The sequence below is a fragment of the Leuresthes tenuis genome, unplaced genomic scaffold (genome assembly GCF_036924035.1).
Source record: "Leuresthes tenuis unplaced genomic scaffold, fLeuTen1.0.hap1 SCAF_9, whole genome shotgun sequence".
Lineage (NCBI taxonomy): Eukaryota > Metazoa > Chordata > Actinopteri > Atheriniformes > Atherinopsidae > Leuresthes > Leuresthes tenuis.
The window spans coordinates 18,063,264-18,088,338 of NW_027325363.1; the positions used below are offsets into that span (position 1 = coordinate 18,063,264).

Consider the following 25,075-nt stretch of genomic DNA (forward strand, 5'->3'; position numbering starts at 1 on the left):
AGAAACAAAACAACCCAAGTAAAACATGTTTATTTCATTCATACAAAACAATGGTTCAAAGTCTATCTCACAAAACATCTGCATCTAGAATCTGAGAAAAAGAAGACATACGGAAAAATAAAACAAAAAGACATGCCAACAGTGCCCATCAGCCCAAAAGCCTGTTCACATTAGCTCAACACATCCCTCTCACAGAAGAACAGTAATACTTAGGATGAACAAGCTACAAAAAGCAGACAAATCTGGATGTCTGACCCCCACCCTCCGCCCCTCCTCCTTTCCCCAAAGTCAAATCCTCCATCCGCTGCAAATTTAAGGGCTGGAATGGTTATGTTCTTTGTTTTCTTTTTTAATATGGCCGTCCTCTCCTGTCGTCGCGACGGTCGTCTCTGAAGAAAAAGGACAGACGGGTTATACCAACGGCATCTTAAAAAGACCAACACTCATCTCTGACAAATGAAGGTGAAACATGACGTCAACTTCAGCCATTTCATTTTAAAAGTCTACAAATAAAAAAAGTCCAATAACACCACAAAGTTAGATAACAGACAGCATCTTCTGTGAAAGTGTTTCTCTAAAGCAAAGATGGAATTATTACACAATATACCACAAATAGAGAATAATCTCACATTTAATAAATGGATCCTCACACACAAAAGCCTTTGATAGACTTTACTGACCACAGGTAGTAATGATTTAGACTTAAACAGATCTTCCAAAAGGTAAACAAAGCACAGTAAAATTACAATATATCTCGTCCGTCTTCACAGTGAAGTAGAAGCTGTTTTTATTCTCTGGCAGTCGACTCCCTCTTGTGTTCATAGAACTCAACTACATCAGCACAGAGTACATAGTCCTCCATAAGATCATCCCTCTTCAACTGACCTTCCTCCCATTTTGTAGCCGCCACCACCAAATCCTCCACCACCACCTCCAAAGCCACCGCGATCTCCGCCACGGAAGCCTCCACGGCCTCTGAAGCCACCGCCTCTGTCGCCACCATAACCGCCTCTGCCTCCACGATCTGCTCAACAATCATGTCAACAAGCAGGGTGTAGTCAGTCTCAGCTGGTAAACACTGGACAGCTGTTCTGTAGATTCCTGCAATGCACATCACTTTATCCTGTCAAAATCCACTTCAAAACACTGACCTCCACCTCCAAATCCTGCGTCTCCTGGTTTGGGTGCGCCACACTTGTTACACTCCTGCCTCCGAGCAAAATTCATGTTACCGCAAGAGCTGAGGAAATAAATATTAGAGGGTCCGTTACGCATAAACTGCTCGTTGATTTTAAAAAGGTTTTAAAAGCATTAAAATACAAACCTGTTGGGACACGGCCAGTCTCCTCCCTTTATGTCAAAGTTGGGTCCTCCACCTCCTCCACCACCACGACCTCTGAAACCTGCCCACAACAAAAACGGATTAAAAGCGGAACCGTGACTCCAGTAACGTGCCTTTTAATCCACTACCGGACCGGGCCCCCGGACAGCTTAATCAGCACCCACCTCCTCGTCCCCCTCTGGCTCCACCTCCTCTCTGTGTGAACTCAGCTCTGCGGGTGGCAAACGATACTTTGATGGGTTTGCCGTTGAATTCTTTTCCTGAGATCAAAACGCAACATGCGAGTGAGAATATGATGATGATATCAACTATTAAAAGAAAAAGAGAACAAGCCTGTGACCTCACCATCAAACCAATCAATAGCCGCCTTAGCTGAAGGAGGGTCATCAAATGACACAGTCGCCTCCCCCTTTGGTCGGCCGGTGGCCTTGTCAGAGTAGATATTGATCATTGGCTGAGCAGTTTTCTTATTAACCTGAAAGCACAAAATAGAGGAAACGTGTCATTCAAGCCACTCCAATTCAAAGAGGATTTATATGGCAACAAGACTCGTTCTGTACCTTGATGATGCCGATTTGTTTAAAGTAATCTCCGACTTCCTGAACTGTGGCGTCTTCTCCGAGTCCCTGCACAAATATGGTGTTGTTGTCAGAGTTGTCCTGCTCCCCAGCTGTCAAGTCAAGAAGGAAGAGACCACAAGAATGATTAGATACAGAAATAAATGGTTGAGTGATAAGCAAACATCCGCATTTCATCATGACAAAGTCTCACCTGGTTCATCCCTTGAGTCGTAGTCTCGAGAGCCTGGCAAACAGATAAGAGGATGGGGGAGAGAACTTTAATAAAAAAGGCTCTGAAGAACTTCCCATAGAGTTTCACACAACAATCAACTTCAATCCTACCAAAGCGTAATGATAAACTTTAACAAAGTCCATGTTTACAGCTTCCTGATGGGTGTTCTCATACCGTTGCATCACATACCAATACCTTGCAACAAGAACAGAATTGTTCTGGGTTTTTTTCTTTTTGAGTTTACACCAGAAATGAAAACCACCAAAATGTCTCCAGTTTAAGTTTTCCTTCCTTCGTCCTGGGAACACCTTTTGTCATATTACAAATCAAACCTCGTCTTCATGCAGCAATACCATTATTTTACAACTCAAGCTCCAGGTTCTTTACCATATCTGAAGTCATTTATGAGAAACAGTATTAGGTGGAGTCCCTTGGGATTCTGGACATGGAAATGGTGGCATTCATTGAGTTTCTTTTACCTCTATACCCCTCTGTTTAAAATTTATTTTTCTGCTAATTCAACTTCTTTTCTCCCCCACCGACACAGTTCTGATGCTCGTCACTTACCACCGAAATTTTTGTAGCCACCACGGTCACCACCTCTGCAGAGGAAAAATTGGAGATATGATGGCTTTTCCTTTGTCCCAACTGAGAACTCAAAGCTCCCCTACTTCCACACCAGTATGCACTCCTGCCAGGGTGTGCGACTATGGTGGAAACGTCTCACACGGGGAATGTGTTAGTCTTTGTCATTAAAGATCAATGAACAGACGACTAGGCAGCTCTGACTGAACAGGCAGATGAGTGAAGACAATCACATGTCAATGGGTCACCATTTACAAAGAATTTGGTCTTTATGTTTTCTCCTTTTTTCTTTTCCTTTGTACCTGGCCAGATTGAATACCAAGAGCTGGAAAACCAACTGAATTTGTTGTCAAATAGAAGCCAAATTGATGTCAATAGGTGTAGCGACCAATGAGCAATCTTCCGAGTGCATATATGTGATCCTTTAACTGAGGTCCAAGTTTTAGCTCATTCACTCTGAACACCTGTAGTATAAAATGTAGATCCATGTTAACACAGTACACATGTTCGCCATTGTCAAATACACAACACTTGAATGAAACCTCTTGAATATGAAACAGCTGAAGATGCAGCTCCAAACCTAAGTATCATTTTAATGCGACTTTCCACTGTTCAAAAACGTATGCGGTCTCCATAGCATGAGAGCATCTTTGATAGAAATGTGAAAGCACAACTAAATACTCCTGTCCCCTCAACCTCTTTTTTTTTCTTCTTTTAAATAAAAACAGGTTTAGGTGATCGCTTAGACTCGTTAGGCAGTTACATTGTTGTGAAGGTCGGTTTGCTCGCATCACCTTGCTGACCAACATGCTTTGCTTCAACATGTCAAATTCTAGAAAAATATAAATGCCCGTTTTCCCACTTCTGGTCATGTAGTTGTAGATTTTTCTGCTTTTTCTCAGTTGAGAAGTGCCATTTTTTGTAGGAAAAAAAAAAAGCCCCCTTTTTTTCCATTACATGGTGTAATGTGGTCCGTTTCACTAGTTTTTTTTTGGGTTTACCACCGTTGTTACCCTCACTACCTCAGCTGAGGTTCCAAGCCAGTTGACACCATGTTTCCTGCCCGTCTTCACACGGTGCGACAATGATAAACACCTGACCCTGTGTTCACTGAGTGGATACTCTTACAGCAGAGAGCCAGGTAGATAAGAGCTGAGTTATACCATGCAATGGAAAAATGGCTACGTTTGACTTTTCCCAGAACTACAACACAGTCTAGAAATAATAATGAAAAAATATCCAAGTCAACCGAGGTCACAGACTGAGTCAGACCTTTCCAAAAAGCTGGAACAGTAACCTTGCAAACGCATGTCTCTGCTTTTTAAGCTTCTCGCTGGGTTGACATGACCAGTGTTGGTTTCTTCGCTTTAATTCCTGATTGTAACTCTTTGGGTCAAATAATTAATCTAAAAACCACTTAAATGAGCATCGATTTGATCTGAACGGCAACATGGAATCAGCACCGACACTTTCTAATGCAAAAACTAAAAAAAAATAAAAAATATATATTCTCAAAGGTGCAGGCACCTGGAGCACAAAGCAGATGATTGAAGAATATTACCACCGTCATCCATGACGACATTCAAAGCTTTGAAAAACATTACCATAGTGTTGGGTGCTCGAGCAAAAAGCAGATGAGTAGTGGAAATCCACCTATGTGGATGGTTTTTAGTTGAGTGATAATGTGTTATGCGACAGGTTTGTGCTCATATTTAGATATGTAGGAGGTACCTTGGGGGCAGTGGCACTATGCAACTTACCCCATACCAGGAGGTCCACCTCTGCCACCGCGATCATATCCACCACGGTCGTATCCGCTGCTGCGGTCATAACCGCCACGATCATAGCCGCCACCGCCACCACGGCCCCTGAAGCCGCCGCCGCCTCCTCCTCCTCCTTCTGAACGGTCGCCATGGTCACGACCATACCTCCCACCCTGACCTCCCCCTTCACCTGATGCAAGAAAAAAAAAAAAAAAAAAAAAAAGCCCCAAGTTATTCCACAGTTGAGCTCGATGCCAAGAAAGTGACCCCAACTTCGTGCAGACGTTACATCTTTACTGACTTAAGATCCAGTTATGTGTACCTTCACTCCATCTCCCATAGCCGCCACCGCTGCCACCACCTGCACCTCCTCCTGCTGCTCCTTGTCCCTGACCACCAGCATATGCACTGGCACCCTGTGCACCATAGGAGCTTTGCTGTCCAAAGCTGTCTCCCCCTTGCCCCTGACCAGCATAAGTACTTGGTTGTCCATAAGAACTTTGCTGCCCATAAGACCCCGTTCCCTGTTGGCCGTAAGCCGGTTTGTCGCCGCCGCCATACCTTGATTTCAGAGAATCGACGCGGTTAGACAAACATAATATTTGAATCTACAAAACAATTTAAGCTTAAAACAAAGAAGAAAGTCCCAGAATGTGATATCAGCTTACCCAGATGATTCCTGTCCATAACTACTGTAACTCTGTTGAGTTTGACCATAACTTTCTGTGAAAAGACAAAAACAAAACAATGAATACACCCTCAGTTTCTCACAGAATCCTTAATTCCCTTCAGAACAACTTAGTCCAATTCACTGCAACCATAAAAAACAAACAAAAAAAACCAACATCTTAATTCAAACCAAATCACTTTACTCCTCTTAAACCTCCCTGGACAGGGTGTCTGCTACACCACTAGCACTGCCACTGCCTCTAAACACTCCTTTCAAATAAGGAAACTGTACCTTGTGTTGCACCCGGTTGTCCTCCGTATCCACTATAATTCTGTGCCCCGTAGGAGGAGCCGCCGCTGGCACTGCTACCGCTACCGTTTCCTTGTCCATAACCCTGTCGTACAACCCAAACACATCAGCTATAGTCACAAACGCTGTCATACACTGTGAGCAACCCGCAGGCTAACAGCTGTTTTGAAATGTCTCACCTGCCCACCCTGCTGACCTCCATATGCGCCATAGCTGCAGACACATAAATAAATTACAATTAGTGTCCGTTTAAGGTGCATTCAGGCAGACATTTAACACAAGCCAACTCCTTTTTATTCATTATATTCATAGTAAGAGATATTAATGCAAATAGAAAGTTTCCATCTACTGGTTGAAACAGTCACACTGGCTTGTAAATAAATTACCTTTGTGAGCCACCGTAGCCTGAATCTGAAAGAAAACCCATGCAATTCGTTAAATATGGCACTCAAAGACGTCCAGAAGAATCACAGTACGATAGTTTTCCAAGCAGCATGCTTAAAATGTGGGCGACCATGCCGCCAAGACGACGGTTAAATAGGTCACTAAAGTAGGCCAGGAACACGCCAACAGGCCCTTCGCCAGGCAGATCCAAAGAAAATGGCGGTCGATTTGGCGCTAGCTAAGGCTACATGTTTAACACAAAATAAACAGTAATTTTCCCTTCTTTTCACGTCTTAACTTGCTTCAAAGTTCGCTAGTCTAAATATTTCCAAGCTCTTATTACAATTCACCAGGTAACTTTTAAGCGCAATATGTTCAACAGGGGGAATAAGAGCACTGGTATAAACAAAGACGCATTCAAGTCCGTAGGCAGGAATCTTATGCATGGTTGTCTAGCCGCGACGAGGCCTTTCTCAGCTTTCTCTACACATGGTGACATATACAAGAATACTCCTTTGAAACGTATGCCAGAAATAAGAAGTTATCATAACACAACATATAGTTCACTTCCGCTAATGAAAAGAGCAGCTACATATCCCATGAAATAGACGGTGCCGCTTTACTAGCCTCGCGGCTCATGCTAACAGCCGCAATGCCATACGATCTACTTTTCTTCGCTAAAATGAAAAACAAACAAGTTGACAGACACTCGGGCAAATTTACTTACCGGTGGCCATTTTTAATCGATATACGTTCTAGTTTTAAAAAAACCGATGTTGTCTGTCTCTGTGATGAGCTGATTAAAAACCGCTGGGTTAGCCTACGCAGCGCCACAGGACTGAGCTGAACACGCTGCGGCACTTCCCTTTAGCACCTTTTTCTTCTTCTACTGTGTGCAGGCCGCTCCAGAGCCCCCTTTCTAAGCTACAGTACATTAACGCCACCTGCTGTTTTACAATAGTAATGAGGAACCAGCGCTCACAAACAAAACACACGAATACACTAGCAGTTCTCATCAGGCTGCATTAATAATATGCGTCTTTCGTCACTGTAACATGGAATGATTTCCAGTGTGGTATTTAAATAAATATCACACTGTTAGGGAACTGCTTTTGTTTAGTGGTACAGGTATGGGTTGATATGATTGATAACTCTGGCCATGTTTTAAAGATTGAGCACCTCTATGATTATTACATATTTGTAGATTTCTAACATGCAAATGTAACTCCTACGGCTTTGTAAACATTAACAAATTACCCCATCCTCACATGTTAATCCTGTGTAAAAAAATAAAAAATAAAAAAAAAGCAACTTTGAACACATGATTGGGAAAAAGCTTCAGCTCATTTGTTCATCTTGGATCTGTTTTGGATCAGCGAATTCCCTGTTAAAGAAGTCCACCGAGTTATGACACCAATCTATAATCATTAATATAAATATCATAACTCTATCTTAATATAAACTATCATAAATCTGAGGCTGTTCCAACCATTACCTGGCTTCCAAAGGTCCTTCTGGCGTCTGCAGTTTTTCAGGACATTTTGGACAGTTGAAACAAATGCTGAAAATGCTCCGGTGTGTTTTCAATGAGTCCACCATCTTTTTGTTGTCTAAGCTAATGACATCAAAAGCAGGCCTTGTTGTGCTTATAAAAGACAGGTTTATCTCTAAGAACCGTTTTGTAAGAGTCATCTTGACCCCCTTACTTTGAACACAAAGGGTTTAAACATTTGCATTCAAATTCAGGATGCACAGACAGGATAACATGAACCGATCGCAGTGGCCAGTATTTATCTGGTGCGTCTCACTTGATTTTACAAGATTTATTCAAGTATAAAGATTTATTTATATATAAAACAATCAAATGTTGTGCTCATTAAATGATGTTGTGATGCGATGAAGGGCTGAAATACTTTTTTTTTTTACAAAGCATACGTCATTGTTTTCCCGGCCTTTAAAGAAAAATAGATTACAAAAGCAACCGTGTCGACCCAGAATGTCAAAATTGGTGCCAATTCCAGTATGCTTTGCTTAAGAGAAAAGAGACTAAATCTTTGCCACGAAAATAAGCAATATGACAAAAAAAGAAGAAGAAAAGAAGCAGATAAACATGTTGGAGAAGGGACAAAGCGTAGATTAGTTAAGGCCCATTTGAGAAAAAACAAACAAACAGTGGAATCTCAACTAGCAACAGCCTCTTGTTTTGTGGCTTTTTTCACATGATATCAACAAAGCTCGAGTTCAATTCTTATATTTTATTATTATTTTCTATGTAATATTACAAAATTCTATTCAAACTAACATATTTTGGGTAGTTCCAAAACACTGGCTGTCTAAAGGCAAATCCATCACATTTGGAGGTTACTTTTAAAAAAAATATTTTTCAGTACAAAGACCTTATGAATGCACATATTCAAAGACAATGGCGGGTTTTAAGAGTGTAGTCCTTCGAGGAGGTTCACTGCTTGGTTGTCATACAGGTTGCTGTTGAGTTGAGGATAGAGGCAACGGCTGCTTCCCTGACACGTTAACACACTGCAGCCCTTATTGAACTTCAGGTCTAACAATAAGAGATGCTTAAATAAACAGAGAGCTGAACATACTTTAATGTGTGCAACACATGTGGTTTCTGGGTTTGCTTTGCACACTGCAGCACATAATTCCATCAGTTGCACTTCTTTCTTTTAAAGCTGCGAAGACGACAATTTATTTCCAAGAAAGACACAAACCCAACGAATTAGTCCAATTTTATTCATTTTAAAAAATATGCATGCCTCCATACAATTAGTTACTTTATAAAGTGTAATGGCAGAAAGTGACTGCGCTGGGTAAAGTGTCTCAGAGGAAATGGATTTTTTTTTTAAATGAAAATCTAGGCATAGAAGGAAAAAAAAAATGTTACAAAGACAACAAACCGTCATGGTTTCGATGCCAACTTCATACATAAGGCAGTGTTAAAAAGGCACGGGCTGACGGGTTGGCCGACCTCCCCACATTTTCTCAGAAAAACACTGGAAGGAGCTCTGGTTGAAAGATGGTGGGGAAAACACACAAAATGCACACTTACGTCTGGTCATTTTCTCTACTTGGTGGTACATACATAAAAAACAAAAGTAAAAAAATAACGACACCAAGCATGAAACAGACGTGGTCGTGTCATCAGTTAATCCCAGACTCCTCTGCTGTCAGATGTGTGGCAATCAAACAGTACTTTGGGAGGCCCGACCGGATGTTGAATGTCGCATTTTCAAACGTTTTAACATTCGACAAATATCACAGGTCACCAAATGATTTCCCCGTGTTTAAAAGCAAGCTTCTCATGGAAATAAAATGCACATAATCTCATGTTTTTCTATATGTGATCTCCCCCTCCGCATGGGTTTCATTTCGGCGCCTCTCAGGTTATTGTTGCCAATAAAAATGATCAGCAACTTCTGCATAAAAGGCGAACTCCCCTGTCGATGTATGAAGGTAAACAGAACTGTGCCCATGATGCCAGTACGCTACACCAAGCATTTTCCTCACAGAAGCTTTTAAAATATCTTACAGGTTTGAAGTACTTTTAAAAGCACTGATAGATCAGCTCAAAGAAAGAAAAACAAACAAACAAACAAAAAAAAAGTAAAGTCAGCACCCTTTCCTGTCAAAGCTGCTCTGAGTATTCATGCTGCAACAGGAACACACACCCCTCCAAATCTCCACTTAAATGACGCGATACAATGTTGTCCCACATGCTTTGACACGCATGGTCTGTTTATTGCTCTAATTTGAAGCTAGGTTAAGGAATTTCAAACCAGCGGGCATCTACTTCCAAACTCAAAGCTCTGAAGAGTTGCAGTAAAACATCCAGTTACACTAGTTTGAACGTTAATGGCAGAGACTCGCGGCGGCCTCTGGAAACCAGAAGGGGAAACCGTTGCCTGGACTGAAGCCACGGCTCAAACGAGGACCTGAGCATACGATGGTCCGAAAGCATAATGTGAAGGAGCAAAGATTTATTTGTTGAATGTGTCGATGAAAACCTGCTGAGGTAGGGTTTGCCTCATGATCCTCTACTACGTGTAGCCCTCATGAACCTTGGTGAGTATGAACCAGAGTAATGTTTTTATATTCAGTCCTGAACAAGACAGACAGTAAAAATAGAAACTTTAAAACTACCACTTTAGTAGTGAATAGTGAGAGTAAGTCTGCGGCTCTTTAACTCCACACGTCCTGTGAGTAGCGTCCCTTGGTCATCAGTTTCTTGATGTAATCTGTGGCCTGGGTGCGCGTCATGCCTCCCACTTCCTCTGCGATCTCGTGGAAAGCCGTCTGCACGTCTTTAGCCATGTGACTCGCATCCCTGAACAAGGAAGATAACATTTCCTTTCATTGAACCAAATTAAAGACTTTTCAATCACTTGCACTTTAACATGAAAGCTCTTTGCTTTTCGTGATTCCCAACAACTCCCAGTAGGAGGAGCCAAAGTACCACAGATTATTTCTCATGGTCAAATGTCAAAAACTGAACAACAGAACAAAAAAAAAAAGTTATGCAAATATTCCAAAACCTCACAAAATAACAACCTGAAACAATAGTTCAGTGGTTTTTTTTCTGCTGATCAAACGTGGTCATTACCCGCAGACGTAGAGATGAGCATTGTCCGAGTGAATCAGCTTCCACAGGTGTTCCTTATTATTCTTCAGGAGATGCTGCACGTACACCTTTATTTTGGAGAGTAGAAAGAGAAAAAAATTTGATAAAACAGCCAAGTTCATCATTACAGAGGCCTAACGACAAATTACAAACGGAAATCTTCTGGTGCATTTTATTAAGTAAGTTTTTTTGTTTGCATTATCTCAGTCAGAGCTGCCCGGCGCTCCCCGGCTGCAGCAGACGTTTCTCACCTTGTGCTCCTGGTCTCTGGAGAAGGCGACATTAAGCTGCGTTAAGACTTTGTTATTCTCCGCTTCCTCCAGCTCTTCCTGGTAAATATAATCCTCGTTCTTGTATCTGCAGCCGAAATACAGCACTGTCTCGCCGACCTCCTTACCTATGAGAAGAGAGCAGCCATTAATGAACCCATCTGGTCTAAGATTATCTGCCTGATCTTTAAATGCTTTTCCTCCCGTGGAACAACGGTGATTAATTAAGCACAGAACAGAAAATGACCCCCAACGAGATAACTGCTCAACATGTATAATTAGTGCACTGATTTCCTGCATGCGCCATCAATCATTACTTGTGTGCTTACGCTGCACAGATTTTAGGTGAGTAAGGACAGAAAAGACCAAACATGTTTGGAGCTCCTTCACCTTGTTTTCCTCCTCCCATTAAACCAGACAAACAAAACAACGTCTATGAGCACCTTGTTGTTTGAGCCAGCCTCTCTCCTGGATGAAGCCCATGAATGGAGCGATTCCAGTCCCAGGGCCGATCATGACCACCGGGTTGGTGGCTTTGAAAGGCAGACGGAACTGGGACTTGCGGATGTACATGGGAACGGTGGACTTGTGGCCATTGACGAGTTTGTTTTTCAGCCAGTTGGTTGCTACTCCTTTGTTGACGCGGCCCGTCTTGGTCTTGTACTCCACCACCACGGCACAGATGTGGATGCTGTTGGGGTGAACCTACAAAACAGAAGAGTTACTAACAGCGCGCCATCAGACTGTCGTTCAACATAAACTATGAAAATATGCAAGAGGTGAATCAAACAGATACGACTTTGATTTATTTTCTATGCAGCTTAGAGGGGTTTTTACTTTAGAGGAGGAGGCGATGGAATAGTAGCGAGCCTGGAGACGAGGCAGCAGCTCGCACATGTGGTCGACTGGAGGCTTCAAAGAAGGCATATCTTCCAGGATGGCAAGGATGTTTCTGCAAGAGTCCAAAACCCAACTCTGGTAGAGAGCCTGCGGAAAGACGTATAATAATCAGACAGTGATGTGATTTGCTCATCTCAGCAACTAGCAGCAGTTGTGTTTCTCTAAAATTAACACAATGATGCTACAAGGTGCTCTGAACCTTTACCGCCCGTCACTGACCTTGCCCTCGGGGGAGGAGGAGGCCATCTTGCGCATGTTCTCCTGTTCTTTGGGGTCGGAGGCGTACTGAGCCAGCTCGTACAGGACGTTGGTGCGGGGGGGGTTGGTAATGTCCAGGTAGTGCGTGAGCGCTGTGCGGTAGGTGGTGGGACAGGGGAAAGGATGTTTCTTGTTGGACTCCTCTGCAAAAAAACAAAACAAAACAAAACTTTTTGATGTGTTTTCTCTGATGATCATTTTTTTTTACCAAATTCAATCAAACGCATGTCTGTCAAAGAAACTGCAAAGTAATAAGTATGGCATGGGTGAAAGGTTATTGTGACATATTCTGTCATTTTGATAATACACTGAAAGAGCGCATCGTCATCGCTGTTATGCAATCGCAATGTACATCAGATTACCTTTGCACTGATAGAAAACTAATGAGCAACAAAAAAGTCAATCTGTATCACAGCAGTAACATTATATGGCAGTAATATCACAGCACCAAAGTCAGAGCTGATACTGCACTAGATATCAAGGAAGGATTTCGTGAGACTGTTGGGGTCAACTGTCAATGCCATACCATCAAGGTTGTTGAGAGAGATAACCATATCAAGGTCTACGCCAAGGACCTCTCCCAGCCTATTCACCAGCCCAGAGTCATTTGTGGGGAAAACAGCAACGTGGTCTCCTGACTCATATCTGAGATCACAGAGCAAGAGAAATTTAGACTTTGACCATCATTCATGAAGCTTAATTGAGGAGTTGTTCCTCTAGTCTGGTGACATTTGGGATATCGCATGCATGTCAAGGCAGCCTTACCTGATCTTGGAGCCTGTTATGTCGAGCTCCAGGTGCATAAGATGCCTATCACCGGCTTTGTTAAGTCTGCGGTTGATGGTGACTGGGGCCAGGAAAGGGTTTTTTGAGTCAAAGGGCCTGCAAATAAGAGTTATGCAAAAAATATAAATACACAAAAGCAATAGCTGGACAGAATCATGAAGGAGACAAGAAATACTTTGAATAAAAACAAAAATATAAAGATCTGTTTTTCCAACAACAAAAACAAGTTGTTAATGTTTTATTTAAAAAGGCTGCAGACACGTGTTTCCCATGTCCACTAGGGGGCACAAACTCTCATTTTTTTCCTAAGTGACCGAAGGTAAACTTTGCAGGTGATTATAAGGCATTTAAAAGGGGAGCAATGACTGAGCAGACAACGCCGTGAGGGAGTCTCTGCTACAGAACTTACGGCTTTTGGACCTCAAAACTTTTCAGGCGGCCAATCTCTCCCATGTACACTTTGTTCATGTTGAGGTCAGTGTGCACCTTCAGCTCGTACTGCCGGATGCTGCGCGAGACAACTGAAGTTAGACTCTTCATACACACGGAGCAAAATGCATCGAACGCAAAGTGCATTCAAATCAATCACACAAAGGTGGCAGTTACACTGAAAATAGCATGTATGAAAGCTATGAGAATCTAAGACCATCTTAACAGATGGTCAAAAACTGAAATGATGAACTATTAAAATATCAGTTGCCCATCAATGCACCTCGACTCATCTCCTGATGCCTCCACTCCAAAATGCTCGCAGATGGCCGGCCAGAACTGCTCCCTCCACGAAACGAAGTCCTCTTCCAGACTGAAAACCAAAAAGCAGGGAGTTTCATTTACACCGTCTGTATTTTCTTTTACTTCACCGTGAAATAATAAACCTGTGAAGTATGAACAAACCTCCTCAGTCATCCATCTAATATCTAGCAACTCTGTTCTCTGACCCTACCTTAGTTACTTGCTTGAGAAAGTAAATGAAAACGTTAAGCATATTAGCCTCGAGCCCCGTTGTGCTTAAACAGACTCAGATAACGGTAAATAATGTCTTCCCATAACACAGTCACCATTACAACCCCCTATATGCCTTGAACCAGGTGAATTTGAAGCCAACTTTTGAAATGTTACTGCTGTGAAGTTACAAATCAGGCTTGTATCTATAAACTTGTCTTGAATGAAAAGCCTTGGCTGAATAAGCCCTCAGCAGATGGCAGCACGGGTCACACTGTGAAGGGCTTGTAATAAACAGAAATTGTCACTAACTGGAAACAAAACCAGTCACGATGACTATGTTCAAGGGGGAAAAAAAGGGCTGCCGCGTTGTTTACTCTTCATCGTCTACAAGTGTTATAAAGTGATAAAATCTTCTTCTGATATCCAACTTCGAAATGTGCATTTAAAAAAAAAAAAAAAAACATTTATAAAAACTCAACGTACGATTTCAACTGCTCTGAGCAGTCAAGGGTCAATAGAGGACGGCATGTAGCATGTAATCTGTGTTGCGTCTCAGAGAAATCGGAAATATCAAATAGTTTATTTTCTAGATGAGCAGGATTAGTGGGTCACCTACTTGCCATCATCGTCTCCCAAACCAAGATCAAAGAGTCGCTTGGCTCCCAGCTCTTCTAGCCTTTTGTCCACATATTTTCCCATTGCGTTGTAGTGCTCGTATGTCTTGTTGCCCAAAGCAAACACCTGGATGCAGACAAGGACACAATAACTAAAAGTATTAGAGCGTGGCTCTAAGACTTGAGCCAAACAAGGAATACTTCCAAACCATGCAGTTTCTTAATTAATCCTGTTCAGGGAGACAGGACTTCAGTGAGAATTTTTTTAAACAACTTTTAAGTCCAACACGTGTGTATGAATTCTGTTTGTCCAGACAGAAAATACAGGGGGAAGGTCAGAATGACACACAAAGCCCGACTCAGCTCATATTTGTGGAGCCTGTATGCCGGTGAAAACATACATAACTCATACTTTCATCATAATGTACAAACAATATTACCTTTATGACTGTTTGCTAAATTAAACGACCCCTCCATTGTTACAGTGGTACAATGCGGGTGACGTAAAATATGAGCGAAGAAGCTACACAGTACAAGAATAACTAGAACCATAAGGAAGCCCAATGGATGAGTCCAAATGACAGCATTTTGGTCCTTTGTAAAACTGACTCCAAACTCTTTTTCTTGGCCTTGAATAACAAAACAAAACCCAAAAAAACTGAAGTGTGTAAGGATGGCTCTTCAGGCTCTATGATGCTGTGACTGGAGCTCGTTTGACAGGAGAACAGACACAGAGTACAGCGCAAAATGTGGACATTGATCATGCTTTGGGTTTAATCCTGTCCAAACTTAATATGCTGTGGGAAGTTAACCCTTTTTATTCATTACATACTCACTAAAAACATGCACATAAAGACTCACAGTGTAGTTTAGCCCAGAGAGCTCTTCATCATCGTTCTCCTGCAGCCAGTCATATAAGTCCTGAGCGTTATCTGTTGGGTCTCCTTCACCGTACGTGGCCATGCAAAATATGGCGAGGGAGTTTTCAATCTCAGACAGACGGGACAGCTCCCCCTATAACCATGAAAGAACAGGAAGGGGGAGACGGTAAGAACAGCAGAAATAACCATTTTCAGTTAAGCTTCCGCTGTTTGATTGGATGTCTCCCCTGTGAGAAGACTAAATATAATAAATCAAAGTTTATCAAGAATCCCTGTGCTGGTGCTGATAGTATGAATCTATTGAATGACTTACAATTCAAACAAAAATAAATCAGTAAAGAATAACCAGATTATGAACACCACTGAGGTAGCAAAGTCTCATGTCTTCAGCGGCCCTGTGTCAAAGAATGAGTAAGACCTCTGCTCATTTTGTTGCTGTGGTGTGTAAATTACCATGTTATACTCCTCTGGATCAGCAGCCATTCCTTTCATGCCGTAGCGCTGAGCATCTTTGGACAATCTGTTTGCGAATTCTTCTGCTGTACCCGTCTGGGAGCCGTAGAACACGATGATGTTCTTTCCCTGTCCACAAATTGACATCATTGAAAAATCATTCACATCGTGCAGCGTGTCAAAGCTGCATTTTACCTAAAAGAAAAATACCTTTTTCTGCTTGAGATGACATTCTGAAACTGGCAATTAGAGCATCTCCGTATATAGTGCAGAGATAATGATAATAATAATATCCTCTTATCTGTGTATGAATTGTTGCTATTAGACTTTCTGATAAAAGGAAAAACTTGAATAGAGACTGAAGACTTTTCAGCAGCTGTCGTGGCATCTGAAAAAATTTCTGTAAAACCACTTTTTATTCAGAAGCAGCATTTTCTCAATTCTGACTTTAAAAAAAAACAAAAGACCATGAAAGTCAACAGCTTTATGTGGTCAAATTTACTGGGAAACCATAAATGTCACCGTAACTCTCTTCCATGGAGCAAATAACAAGGAAAAGTGAATTTAATTCTATAAGGCTGATGATTTTCAACTAGGTGGAGAAAGAAAAAACAATCCAGGTTGATCAACTGGCAGCGCTGAAGGGACAGAATGTAATTGAGAAGAAGTACGAGTCTGAATGGTTCACACCACAGTTACAGCATGTAAAAAAGTTAACCAGCTCACACAACAGAAACCAACAGAAAGGAGGAGTAACTAAGAAGAAATAAAGTTGCTAAAAGCAACATCACTCACAGTTTTCTTCATTTTCTCGATGAAACTTGTCTCTCGTGATGTGGGTGCTCTGAAAAAGGAAAATAAATAATAAATGTTTTTGACCAAGCTTCTGATAATTCTGTAGTGTCCAACACTCGTTCTCAAATCAAACCATGAGGTAAACGGTTGTGATTGGCCCAGCCATCCCCATGATGGTGGAATTTGAATGGGAGAGGGGGGAAAGATGCATTCTGCCACATTAAGTCAATCTTCAGCTTGCAGATTTGTGCATTTCTCAGGCTTAAATTCCACAGTGGAAAGATGGCAGTCGTCTTTATGTCTGAGCCGAACTCACAACAGAAGATTGTAATTTAGGGCAACTTCCCATAACTTTACAGTCATGACTTTTAAAAGGAATGACAAATTTGTCCGACCACAGAACAGTTCACCACTTTGCCTCAGTTCTTTTTAAACGAGCTTTGGCCCAAAGACGAAGACGGCAGGGTCTCTGAGTCATGTTCAAATTTGGCTTCTTCTTCTCACGATAGAGTTTTAACCTGCATTTGTGGATGAGCTGCGTTCACAGACAATGACCTCTGGAAGAGTTCCTCAGCCCACGCAGCGACTCCCACGATGGAAACATGCCTGTTTTTTAATATAGTGATGTCTGTGCACCTGAAGAATAACGGACATCCAACGCTTATTTTCACCTTTTGACCCCCAATTCGAAATTTATATTCAGATGTACCCAGGAAATGATTAATGGACTGAAACAGATCAAAACAACACGAGCCAACACAATGTTAGTGAAATTAACAAAAAGATAAATGTATTATTGAACTAAATGAAAGGCAATGCCGCTTCATTCAGCATCAAAGCTCAGAGCAGACACCTGCGTCTGTGACCGCACTGATGAGGGAACACAACACCAACTGCAAGCGTAGCCACAAACGCAACATTAATGCATTTTCTGATTTTCAGCTGAAGTAGAAGCTGTACGCCAGTGCAGAATATTTTTGGCCATACACAAATATATTCACAGTAAAATCACAACCTTTGGTAGAGCCCCCCCCATCAGGAAAAGGAAAAAAAAATTTACATGCAGAGTACAGGTCACGGGGAACAAAGGGTACCGTTAAAAACTGGGCCTGTGGTTAAAACTGCTCTCTGGAGCTAAATGTACATTTCTGATCCAATTATTCAGCCGTCTGTCTGAGCAGTTTCCAGTTTAAACCGTCTGCCCAGCACTCAATCAATAGGGAGGGTTAATTCATGCTGATGCCGACAACAGTCGGGTATCTTGACTATGTGTAGAACTAAAAATGGAGGACACAGAGACAGAGGTCAGGTCTGCAGCTGGAGCAGAAGCTGATGACGGTGACCATAAGAAAAAGCAATGATAGGATTTTAGTTATTTTAGTGGTGGATATAAGGTTTTAAACATCAGTAAAGTGGAAAACAAATGACAGCTGATGACAACTTACTGGACTGAAAATCACAGCCTTTCACATAATTTCCAACAGGGTTGTTTCCAAATCATAGCTTTTTTTTCTCTGGCATCCCAAAAACAGGAATGCTGGAACTAGTGACGGCTGCAGCAACAGCACGAACATCAGTTCATTAAAAATCAGTATTTAACTCAACCAACACGGGCAATTTTTTTAGAGAGCCTTTCGAAATCAAGTTTAATGAACTTTATTGTTGTGGTTTTGTCATTTCTTTGGACCCAGCTTGAGCTGTGCCCTTCATAAAGATAAAATAAATGTCACTTACGATTGATGTGCTGCGGCATCACGTGTGACGATGCTTAGTTGTTAGCAGTCAGTTGTAAACCAAACTAAAACACGCGTTAAAATTCCATCATCGAGGAAATCGTTCTTTCCTAACAAACGCACTGACTAAAGCAGTTTTCCCTGATATTTTCCTTCAAGGCTTAATTTGTGAGGAAGCAGATGTCTGCATCCAACAGACCGGACGTAACGCCAAATAGCTCTTATTAACTCAAGAAATGGCTTCAATGAACCCACATGTGGTACAACAGGTTATTCTCCAGAGAGTTCACGGGGAGCACATGTGTATGTGGTCAGTGCTTTAAATAAAACACCCATTTCCCCAGCGTTGTCTTTGAATCACGTCCTGCCTGCTGCATGCTCTGCTCAGCTGGGAAAAGGCGTCTGACACATGCCGTCTACAATACGTGTGAAGAGGCAACGGTGGGTCAAGTCACGGTAAAAAGCTGGCGTTTGAAAACTGCCGGCGAGTTAATGATGCAACAGTTTGATCTCGTGCCAAGTGCGTTTCATGATCAAGATTAAACGAGGCTGGAAATGTGCACGTGGCCAAAGTTAATGATTAAGCTTCGAGAAGACGGGGGAAAACAGAATACTTAATTATTACATCGTTAAACTGCATTAGCAGTCGAACAGACTGTATCTCCATCTCTTACACAACCCCCTCGGAACATTGCATGCTTTTTTTTTTTATACCATAATTTAATTGGTCTACAAACAAACAGCAATGCTTTGTGTTTATGCCTTATGTTGGAAACATTTGTCCAATTCAACAGTTACTTACAAAACACTCAAATATGAACAGACAACTTCTAAATAGTGATCTTTGCTGTCAAACTACACAAGATCATTTCATTTTAGCGTCACTTAAAAAAAGATATTTTGCCCAGCTTTGAAGCAGGAATTTAAATACTGTACAGACCTCTCAGCAGGATCTCTCCTGTCCCCTGGCAGTGAGAAGACACAGCCCATGACATGCAGTGCTGTAGCTCACCACTTCCACTAGCACTGCTGGCTAGGCCAAGCCAAAAATCACCACTGTCAAAATCAAAATCAGGACTCGGCAACCATTGGATGGATCAGTAATATCAGTCCAGACAGGCAGATGGATACTTGCAGGGTTTAAAGCGCTGCCTGCTTTCACCTCAGAGGCTCCAACGGGGTCTGAATTCTGCCTCTTACTGTGCTGCTCTGTGGAAACCAGCGGCGTCTGCTCTCCACACACACAAACACGACAGCCTCCAGCCTTGTCAGTGTCTGGCAAGAGCGGAGAACACAATGGTGGGAAACTGACTTTCCCATAAAATGTAGTCGAGCTGCAGACCCACAACTTTCAACACACGCTGAAATGATCATGAGCTGGAAATGCCTTACTCCTCATCCCCGCCCCTTTTCCTCTCCAGCAAGAAAGGTGTTAGGAAGGAAAAAGTGTACAAGATCCATTCTGAGAACTTGGCTTGTTAACAGAGCAACTCCTTGGTGGACCACTAAAGGGGAAGAGCTGTGAATGGTAGGTTTTTGTTGTGTTTTCTTTTTACCAAAGTATCCCCAGCCCCCACCACTGGAGGAGAGAGGGGAATGTCATTGCCATGGCAACCTCATTTATCATAAAAGGATTCCATTTGTGACATCGCCCAATGGCAGAGCAGCTCAGCCCTGACGCACACACAAAAAGAAAAAACAGGGGAGCGAGGAAAGAAAAATGAATAAAAGTAACTGGGAGCAAAGAAAGAGCTGCTTGTCTTTTGCCTCAACTTTCCACCTTTGGAGAGGGCTCACAAAAGAAACTTGGCTCGCCCTCCGGGGAACTTTCAAAATGGGTTCAGGGACAAAAAACAAAAGCACAGGAAAGCCTTGGAAGACTACGCCCCCTTCATAACAGTTAGATAATTGCTACCCCTTTAAGGGGAGGGGAGACCAACTTGTGTTGCTCGATCCTTTCCTGAATCTCTTCCCTCCAGAGACACATATGCGTCTAAAAGGCAAAACATTTTCTCCAGTGGTCTTTCCCTATTCCAGGGTCAGGATCTCCCTTGTTTCAGTCTGTGTCCATTTAAGCAACAGAGAGCGAGGCTGCTGCTGGCTTGGCTTTTTGCCAGAAACAAAAAAAGATTATGTTGTGGCTGGGGAGGGACTAAAAGTGACTCTAGTGCAACGAGAGCCTGCTGTAATCAAGCCAAGCCTCTATCACTTTGCTGCTAAGTGATGAGGGGAGTGATGAGGGGAGGGAACAGGGGAAGAAGGGTGGGCTTGCAGCCTTGGACAAGAGTGAAAAAGGCAGCTAGAGAAGAAAAAAAAGATCAGCCGAGTTTGTGAAAAAGGCGAGACCAAGTTAAAGAGGAGGCTGCGAGAAAACAAAGGTCGCTGCTGGTGAAACATTTACTCTAACCTTAATCTGTGCACTCTCACACACTTGCTTCAAGGGTCTTTCAGTGGCAACTTGTACACAGACTGCCGTGACGTACGCTGCTGTTAGGGTCGCCATGAGAAGTGGGTTGGCTTCAGAGATACTGCCATACACGGGTCAACACCACACTCTTGTGGTTGCCATATAACCTTACCACATTCAACAATAAGTGATGGCCCCTCTGGCCTGCGGTGTTCCCCAAGGCTCTGTCCTGAGTCAACATTTACATTCTTCTATAAGGACAGTGTTATCAGCCAGAACAAGATGATTACAATTAGCATGCGGATGAAAAAAAGAAATAAATGTTAAAAAAGAAAAGATATCAGATAACGTTGTCTTATAAAGCCAATATGGTCAAAGTCACTAAGCTTTTGACGCTAAATAGAAATACTCAATTGATTGGCTGATGTAATTTAATATAATTAGGGTAGAACCCAAAAACATTGAGTCTCTGCAAGTGACATGTTGTCACTGGTGGGTGGGTAACAATTCATTCATTCAATTGAAGCAAATAAATATCTGCACCATCTCAACTGAGGCCGAAATTATTATCATTAATACTGAATTTAGTAGGAAATGGATCTTAAGTCTTTTTATTTCACTCCATACATGCGGCCACAGCAGAATTGGAATGTGATAGTTCAGATCAAAACAGAGAAAAACTAAAAGATGCTATAAAAACTAGAGGATACTCACGGTGTGTCAAGCTTCTTAAACTCGGGGATGGGCTCCGGCTTCTGACGGGACATGAACCAATAAATGACGAGGCCAACGATCAAGGAGAAGAGGAAGAGGTCCAGGTTGCTGAAAAGAGGCTCCTCTTCATCCACCATGGGCTCGGTGTGGGTGATAGTGTCAGGGTCCATGTCTGCCATGATGACACTACACAGAAATTAAAAACAAACAACAAAACAAGCTAAAGTTAAGCAGAAAATATTTGTGAGATTACTAAAGTAAGTTACAGATGACTTTACTTTTTTCCCCCAAACTTGAATTAAAATAAATAAAGATTACATAGAGAAGTAATCAGTTTGGACTTTCTGGGAAGGACATCTAGTAGTATTCTACCACTCTATGGGCAAATATCTAAAAAGGAAAAAAAAAAAGCAGCTCTGTGGTGAAGTAAATTCAGAAGTCTAAATAAAATCAGCTGATTGCAGACACAATGAAGGCATTTGTGCTCGTATCATTGGAGAAACCGGCTTTAAATTTGGCTCAACATAATATAACATTGTAACCCAGTGCTTTTGATGCGCGAGGAATTTCTCGTCATGCATCAACAACAGCCCCTCTTTTCACACCAAGCACGAGAGGACAACGTGTTCTGAACGCTCGAGTTTCAACTGGGTTGGAGGGCGGCAAAAACAATGGGTTCAGGTTTTTCTCTAATCCCAAAACTTGGCTTGATCACAACTGGACAATGTGACAGAGAAACTTAAAAAAAAAAAAAAAAAAGAAAAACCCTCTCCAACTAAGCTTGCACAAAAGTAAACTGCTGATTCACAATTACATCAAGTAAAGCACTTCATGATGAGCTGGGCGCCCACTCCGTCTGGAACAAAAGTCACACCGACTTCAAGGTGTGTAGCAGTGCCTGACGAGAACCAAGCGCGATGGAAAACAAGCTCCTCCAATTCAGAAATAGAATGATTTACGACTCTCATTTCATATGACCCTCGTTTATCTCCTTTTCTTTATTTCACGTTTCCCACTGGAACATTTTCAAAAAAAATTACCATAACGGTAGCTACGCAGCGGATTTTAAAGACTAATTTAAACAACTCATTTAGCCTTTTATCTAATCTACAACATGGTAAACACGGGAGGTTTTTAGGCACATACTAAGGAATATTCAAAACTATCTAAAGATTCTGCTGAGAGCACAACAACACATATTCAAACATTTTCAAGAGGCTCCCTCCGGCTAAGTTTCTGAGCAATATGAACCAGAACTTGAACCAAAAAGCACATTTTACGGATGTATGTGGGGAAAACGTCACATTGCAACCGTCATTACAACCCTATAGCGCCACTTCCTGAAGTACTACATTTAAACCTATATCAGCCAATACATCTGCATCATGGCTGCAATGAAAAGGTTTGATCAAGTTTCCTTTTCAATGCAACTAACATACAATGTGAAAGTTCATGGAGCACCCCAACTATGTGCCAAGCAGCAGCACCTCAACTTTCAAGCCGTTAGATCACCTAATTAAAACTGACCGGGGCTTAAATAAAGACAAGTGCAATCAACTTTTCCCACATGCAGCCTGGCAAGAAACGATAGAGGACGACGGCCAAACACACTCAACCTCACTGATACAGAGCCAGAGTTTTCTGTCTGTTACAAAACCTCCACAACTGCTTTGGCTTAATTTCCCTACAGTAACAATTAGGAGCTCAGCAAATCCACAAGCACTTTCAAGTTCAGTGTCAAAGCAACAGCAGCAGCAACAACAACAACAAAAAAGGAAAAAAATACAGGAAATTGTTGCAAAGCTAAAAAAAATACAGGACAAAACATACAGGAGAAGAGGAGTTCGTCTAGTAAGGAGAGTCCTCGTCAAATATAGCTCAATGGCTCACCTTGCAGGTTCTACCATGGACTAAGTGACGGGTGAAGCCGTTTTAAAAACCCACAAACCTGATTCATTAACCTTTGTCACAGCAGAGAAAAATCACTCATGACTCAGTTTCCCTGTGACATAACACACTGTCTGTCAAACTGCACCCCACCATGCATTCATGGTCATGAGACACAGTACAGGACAAATAAAAGAGGCTTCAGCAGCTGTTGTCACTGTGGTCCGCTTAGATCAAACAGATGCGGTTTACTAGAGGTCGCCTGAATATGCAATTAAGAAACTCAAAAAACTTTATCGTCGCAGGGGAATTGTGTAATAATCAGCATTGGGTCACCGGTTTCCGCCGAGATGTAAAAACCCCCCACGTACACCATGCTACACGCCGGTTTCACTTCTTAGTTTGAATAAATTTTGTTATGATGCTTCCCTCCAGCTGTAAAACCAAATATCTCTAGCGGTCAGGTAAAGCGACAAATCCCGCTGGGGCGGGCTATGACTACGTCCTGGACCGTGACAACAGTGCCTGAAAGCATGGCACTGCACTGAATATTAGTCCATTAAGAGACACAACGCTGTTGCCTACAGCAGGAAGCTTATTCCTTATATCTTAGAAGTGTGACAGAAAAAAAAAACAAATGACACGAGGTAACCCCAGTTTGCGTAACACTGGAGCTATCACTTATCTAAAGCTACATTTTCGCGTTAAAATAAAAAAGTAAAGCCGAGCGTTACCTCCACGAAATGAGTTTAAAGTGTCGGTGTAACCCCGGCAGACTGCCACAGACCACAGCTGACTAAAACTCGGTTTTATAAGAGGGTTTTGGTGTGAAGCCTACCTTCGCTTCTCCTCTTTGTGTCAGCCTCAGACTGCGCTCAATGCGGAAGGAAACTTTACGCCGTGTAGGATCAGACCATCTCAGTCCCACTCGCGGGGGGGCGGGGACCCTTACAGTTTCGAGACGCCCACCAAAAAAAAAACGAGTCATGTTTTCAGTTTTAGGGAAGTTTCAAATATGTCGTCACACAGAATTATGTGCAAATTCACTCTGTGAACGCAGCGTCACGGTGTTGAGTGCACACCGTTTAGATTTAATTTGGACCAGTCCACAGTAATGCACATGTAACCTGCGTAATTGAATAACTGTCAAGGTGCAGCAGGCGAAGGTTCACGGTTATGTAATGCAACCAGCAGAACAGACTGTAAAAAGCAGATTCCTCAAACTTGTCCTCTCCTAGTTAAACAGTGTTTATGTTCACAAAGCCAAGGACACGTGACTGATAGCCCAACAACCTGTGAAAATGTATTTAAACCCATTTGCTTGTTGAGCAAGTGGGCATTATAGGACGTAAAAAGATACATTTACTCAAGTGATGTAGACTTTGAATTGAAAAAAAAATAGCCAAAGCTCTCATCCATTCCATCTTTTTTAGCCCCCCAAAAGAAAAGTTGTGTCAGAAGTTTGCCATTTCTGGCTGTGTGACTTATTTGCAGTTAAACATGGCCTTCAAACCGTTAACTAACTGTAGAAAAAATGTTGTGAAGACACTCTCTAGACTTTCTGTAAGACTTTGAATTGAACCATTTTTATCAATACTGTTTATTTGTAGAACTACAGCATTACAGGTGAAATCCAGGAGCCTTCAAGACAAATTAGTGGATTTGCACTATTGTATTTACACTCAGTACTTTATGCACAAAATTTCACCACATGCATGGGGCTGTTTCAAGTTTGCCTGTAGTTTCCACTTTTTTCCACGTCAGGTATTTCTTTCAGTCCATTTCCTCGGCTGTGTGTTTACTTTGATAATCTGCAACCACAGTGCTTTATACTTTTTTTAGACTCTATAGACTTTTTTTTAATTATTCAACTACATTTCAAGCAAATCGGTTTACACAGACAAAATAAAATACACCAGTAAATGCGTGAATTAAACATAGCTCCACCTTTT

The 25,075-nt window shown here is 42.0% G+C and overlaps 2 protein-coding genes across 4 annotated transcripts; both read right to left on the reverse strand.

The window, feature by feature from the left end:
* Positions 1-14: 14 nt before the first annotated feature.
* Positions 15-6,728, reverse strand: taf15 (TAF15 RNA polymerase II, TATA box binding protein (TBP)-associated factor). The gene is made up of 16 exons (XM_072392621.1): positions 6,573-6,728; positions 5,848-5,872; positions 5,641-5,674; positions 5,444-5,546; positions 5,151-5,205; positions 4,805-5,043; positions 4,480-4,672; positions 2,702-2,736; positions 2,114-2,146; positions 1,903-2,012; positions 1,688-1,817; positions 1,507-1,602; positions 1,325-1,403; positions 1,152-1,240; positions 886-1,024; positions 15-389 (listed from the first exon to the last, which is right to left on the reverse strand). The coding sequence occupies exons 1-16, from the start codon at positions 6,580-6,582 to the stop codon at positions 350-352; spliced, it is 1,410 nt and encodes a 469-aa protein (XP_072248722.1). The 5' UTR covers positions 6,583-6,728; the 3' UTR covers positions 15-349.
* A 1,849-nt stretch (positions 6,729-8,577) lies between these two features.
* On the reverse strand, positions 8,578-24,058 carry porb (P450 (cytochrome) oxidoreductase b). Of its 3 annotated transcripts, none has more exons than XM_072392625.1 (16): positions 23,962-24,058; positions 21,237-21,422; positions 16,383-16,431; positions 15,588-15,716; positions 15,115-15,267; positions 14,256-14,380; positions 13,407-13,496; positions 13,104-13,202; positions 12,674-12,790; positions 12,435-12,553; positions 11,870-12,051; positions 11,588-11,737; positions 11,194-11,455; positions 10,733-10,878; positions 10,464-10,549; positions 8,578-10,187 (listed from the first exon to the last, which is right to left on the reverse strand). In XM_072392625.1, the coding sequence occupies exons 2-16, from the start codon at positions 21,413-21,415 to the stop codon at positions 10,043-10,045; spliced, it is 2,031 nt and encodes a 676-aa protein (XP_072248726.1). In that variant the 5' UTR covers positions 21,416-21,422; positions 23,962-24,058; the 3' UTR covers positions 8,578-10,042. The 3 variants fall into 3 exon arrangements, with proteins under 3 accessions (XP_072248726.1, XP_072248725.1, XP_072248727.1); XM_072392624.1 differs by lacking the exon at positions 23,962-24,058 and adding an exon at positions 23,127-23,193; XM_072392626.1 differs by lacking the exons at positions 21,237-21,422; positions 23,962-24,058 and adding an exon at positions 19,056-19,424.
* Between the last annotated feature and the right edge of the window lie 1,017 nt (positions 24,059-25,075).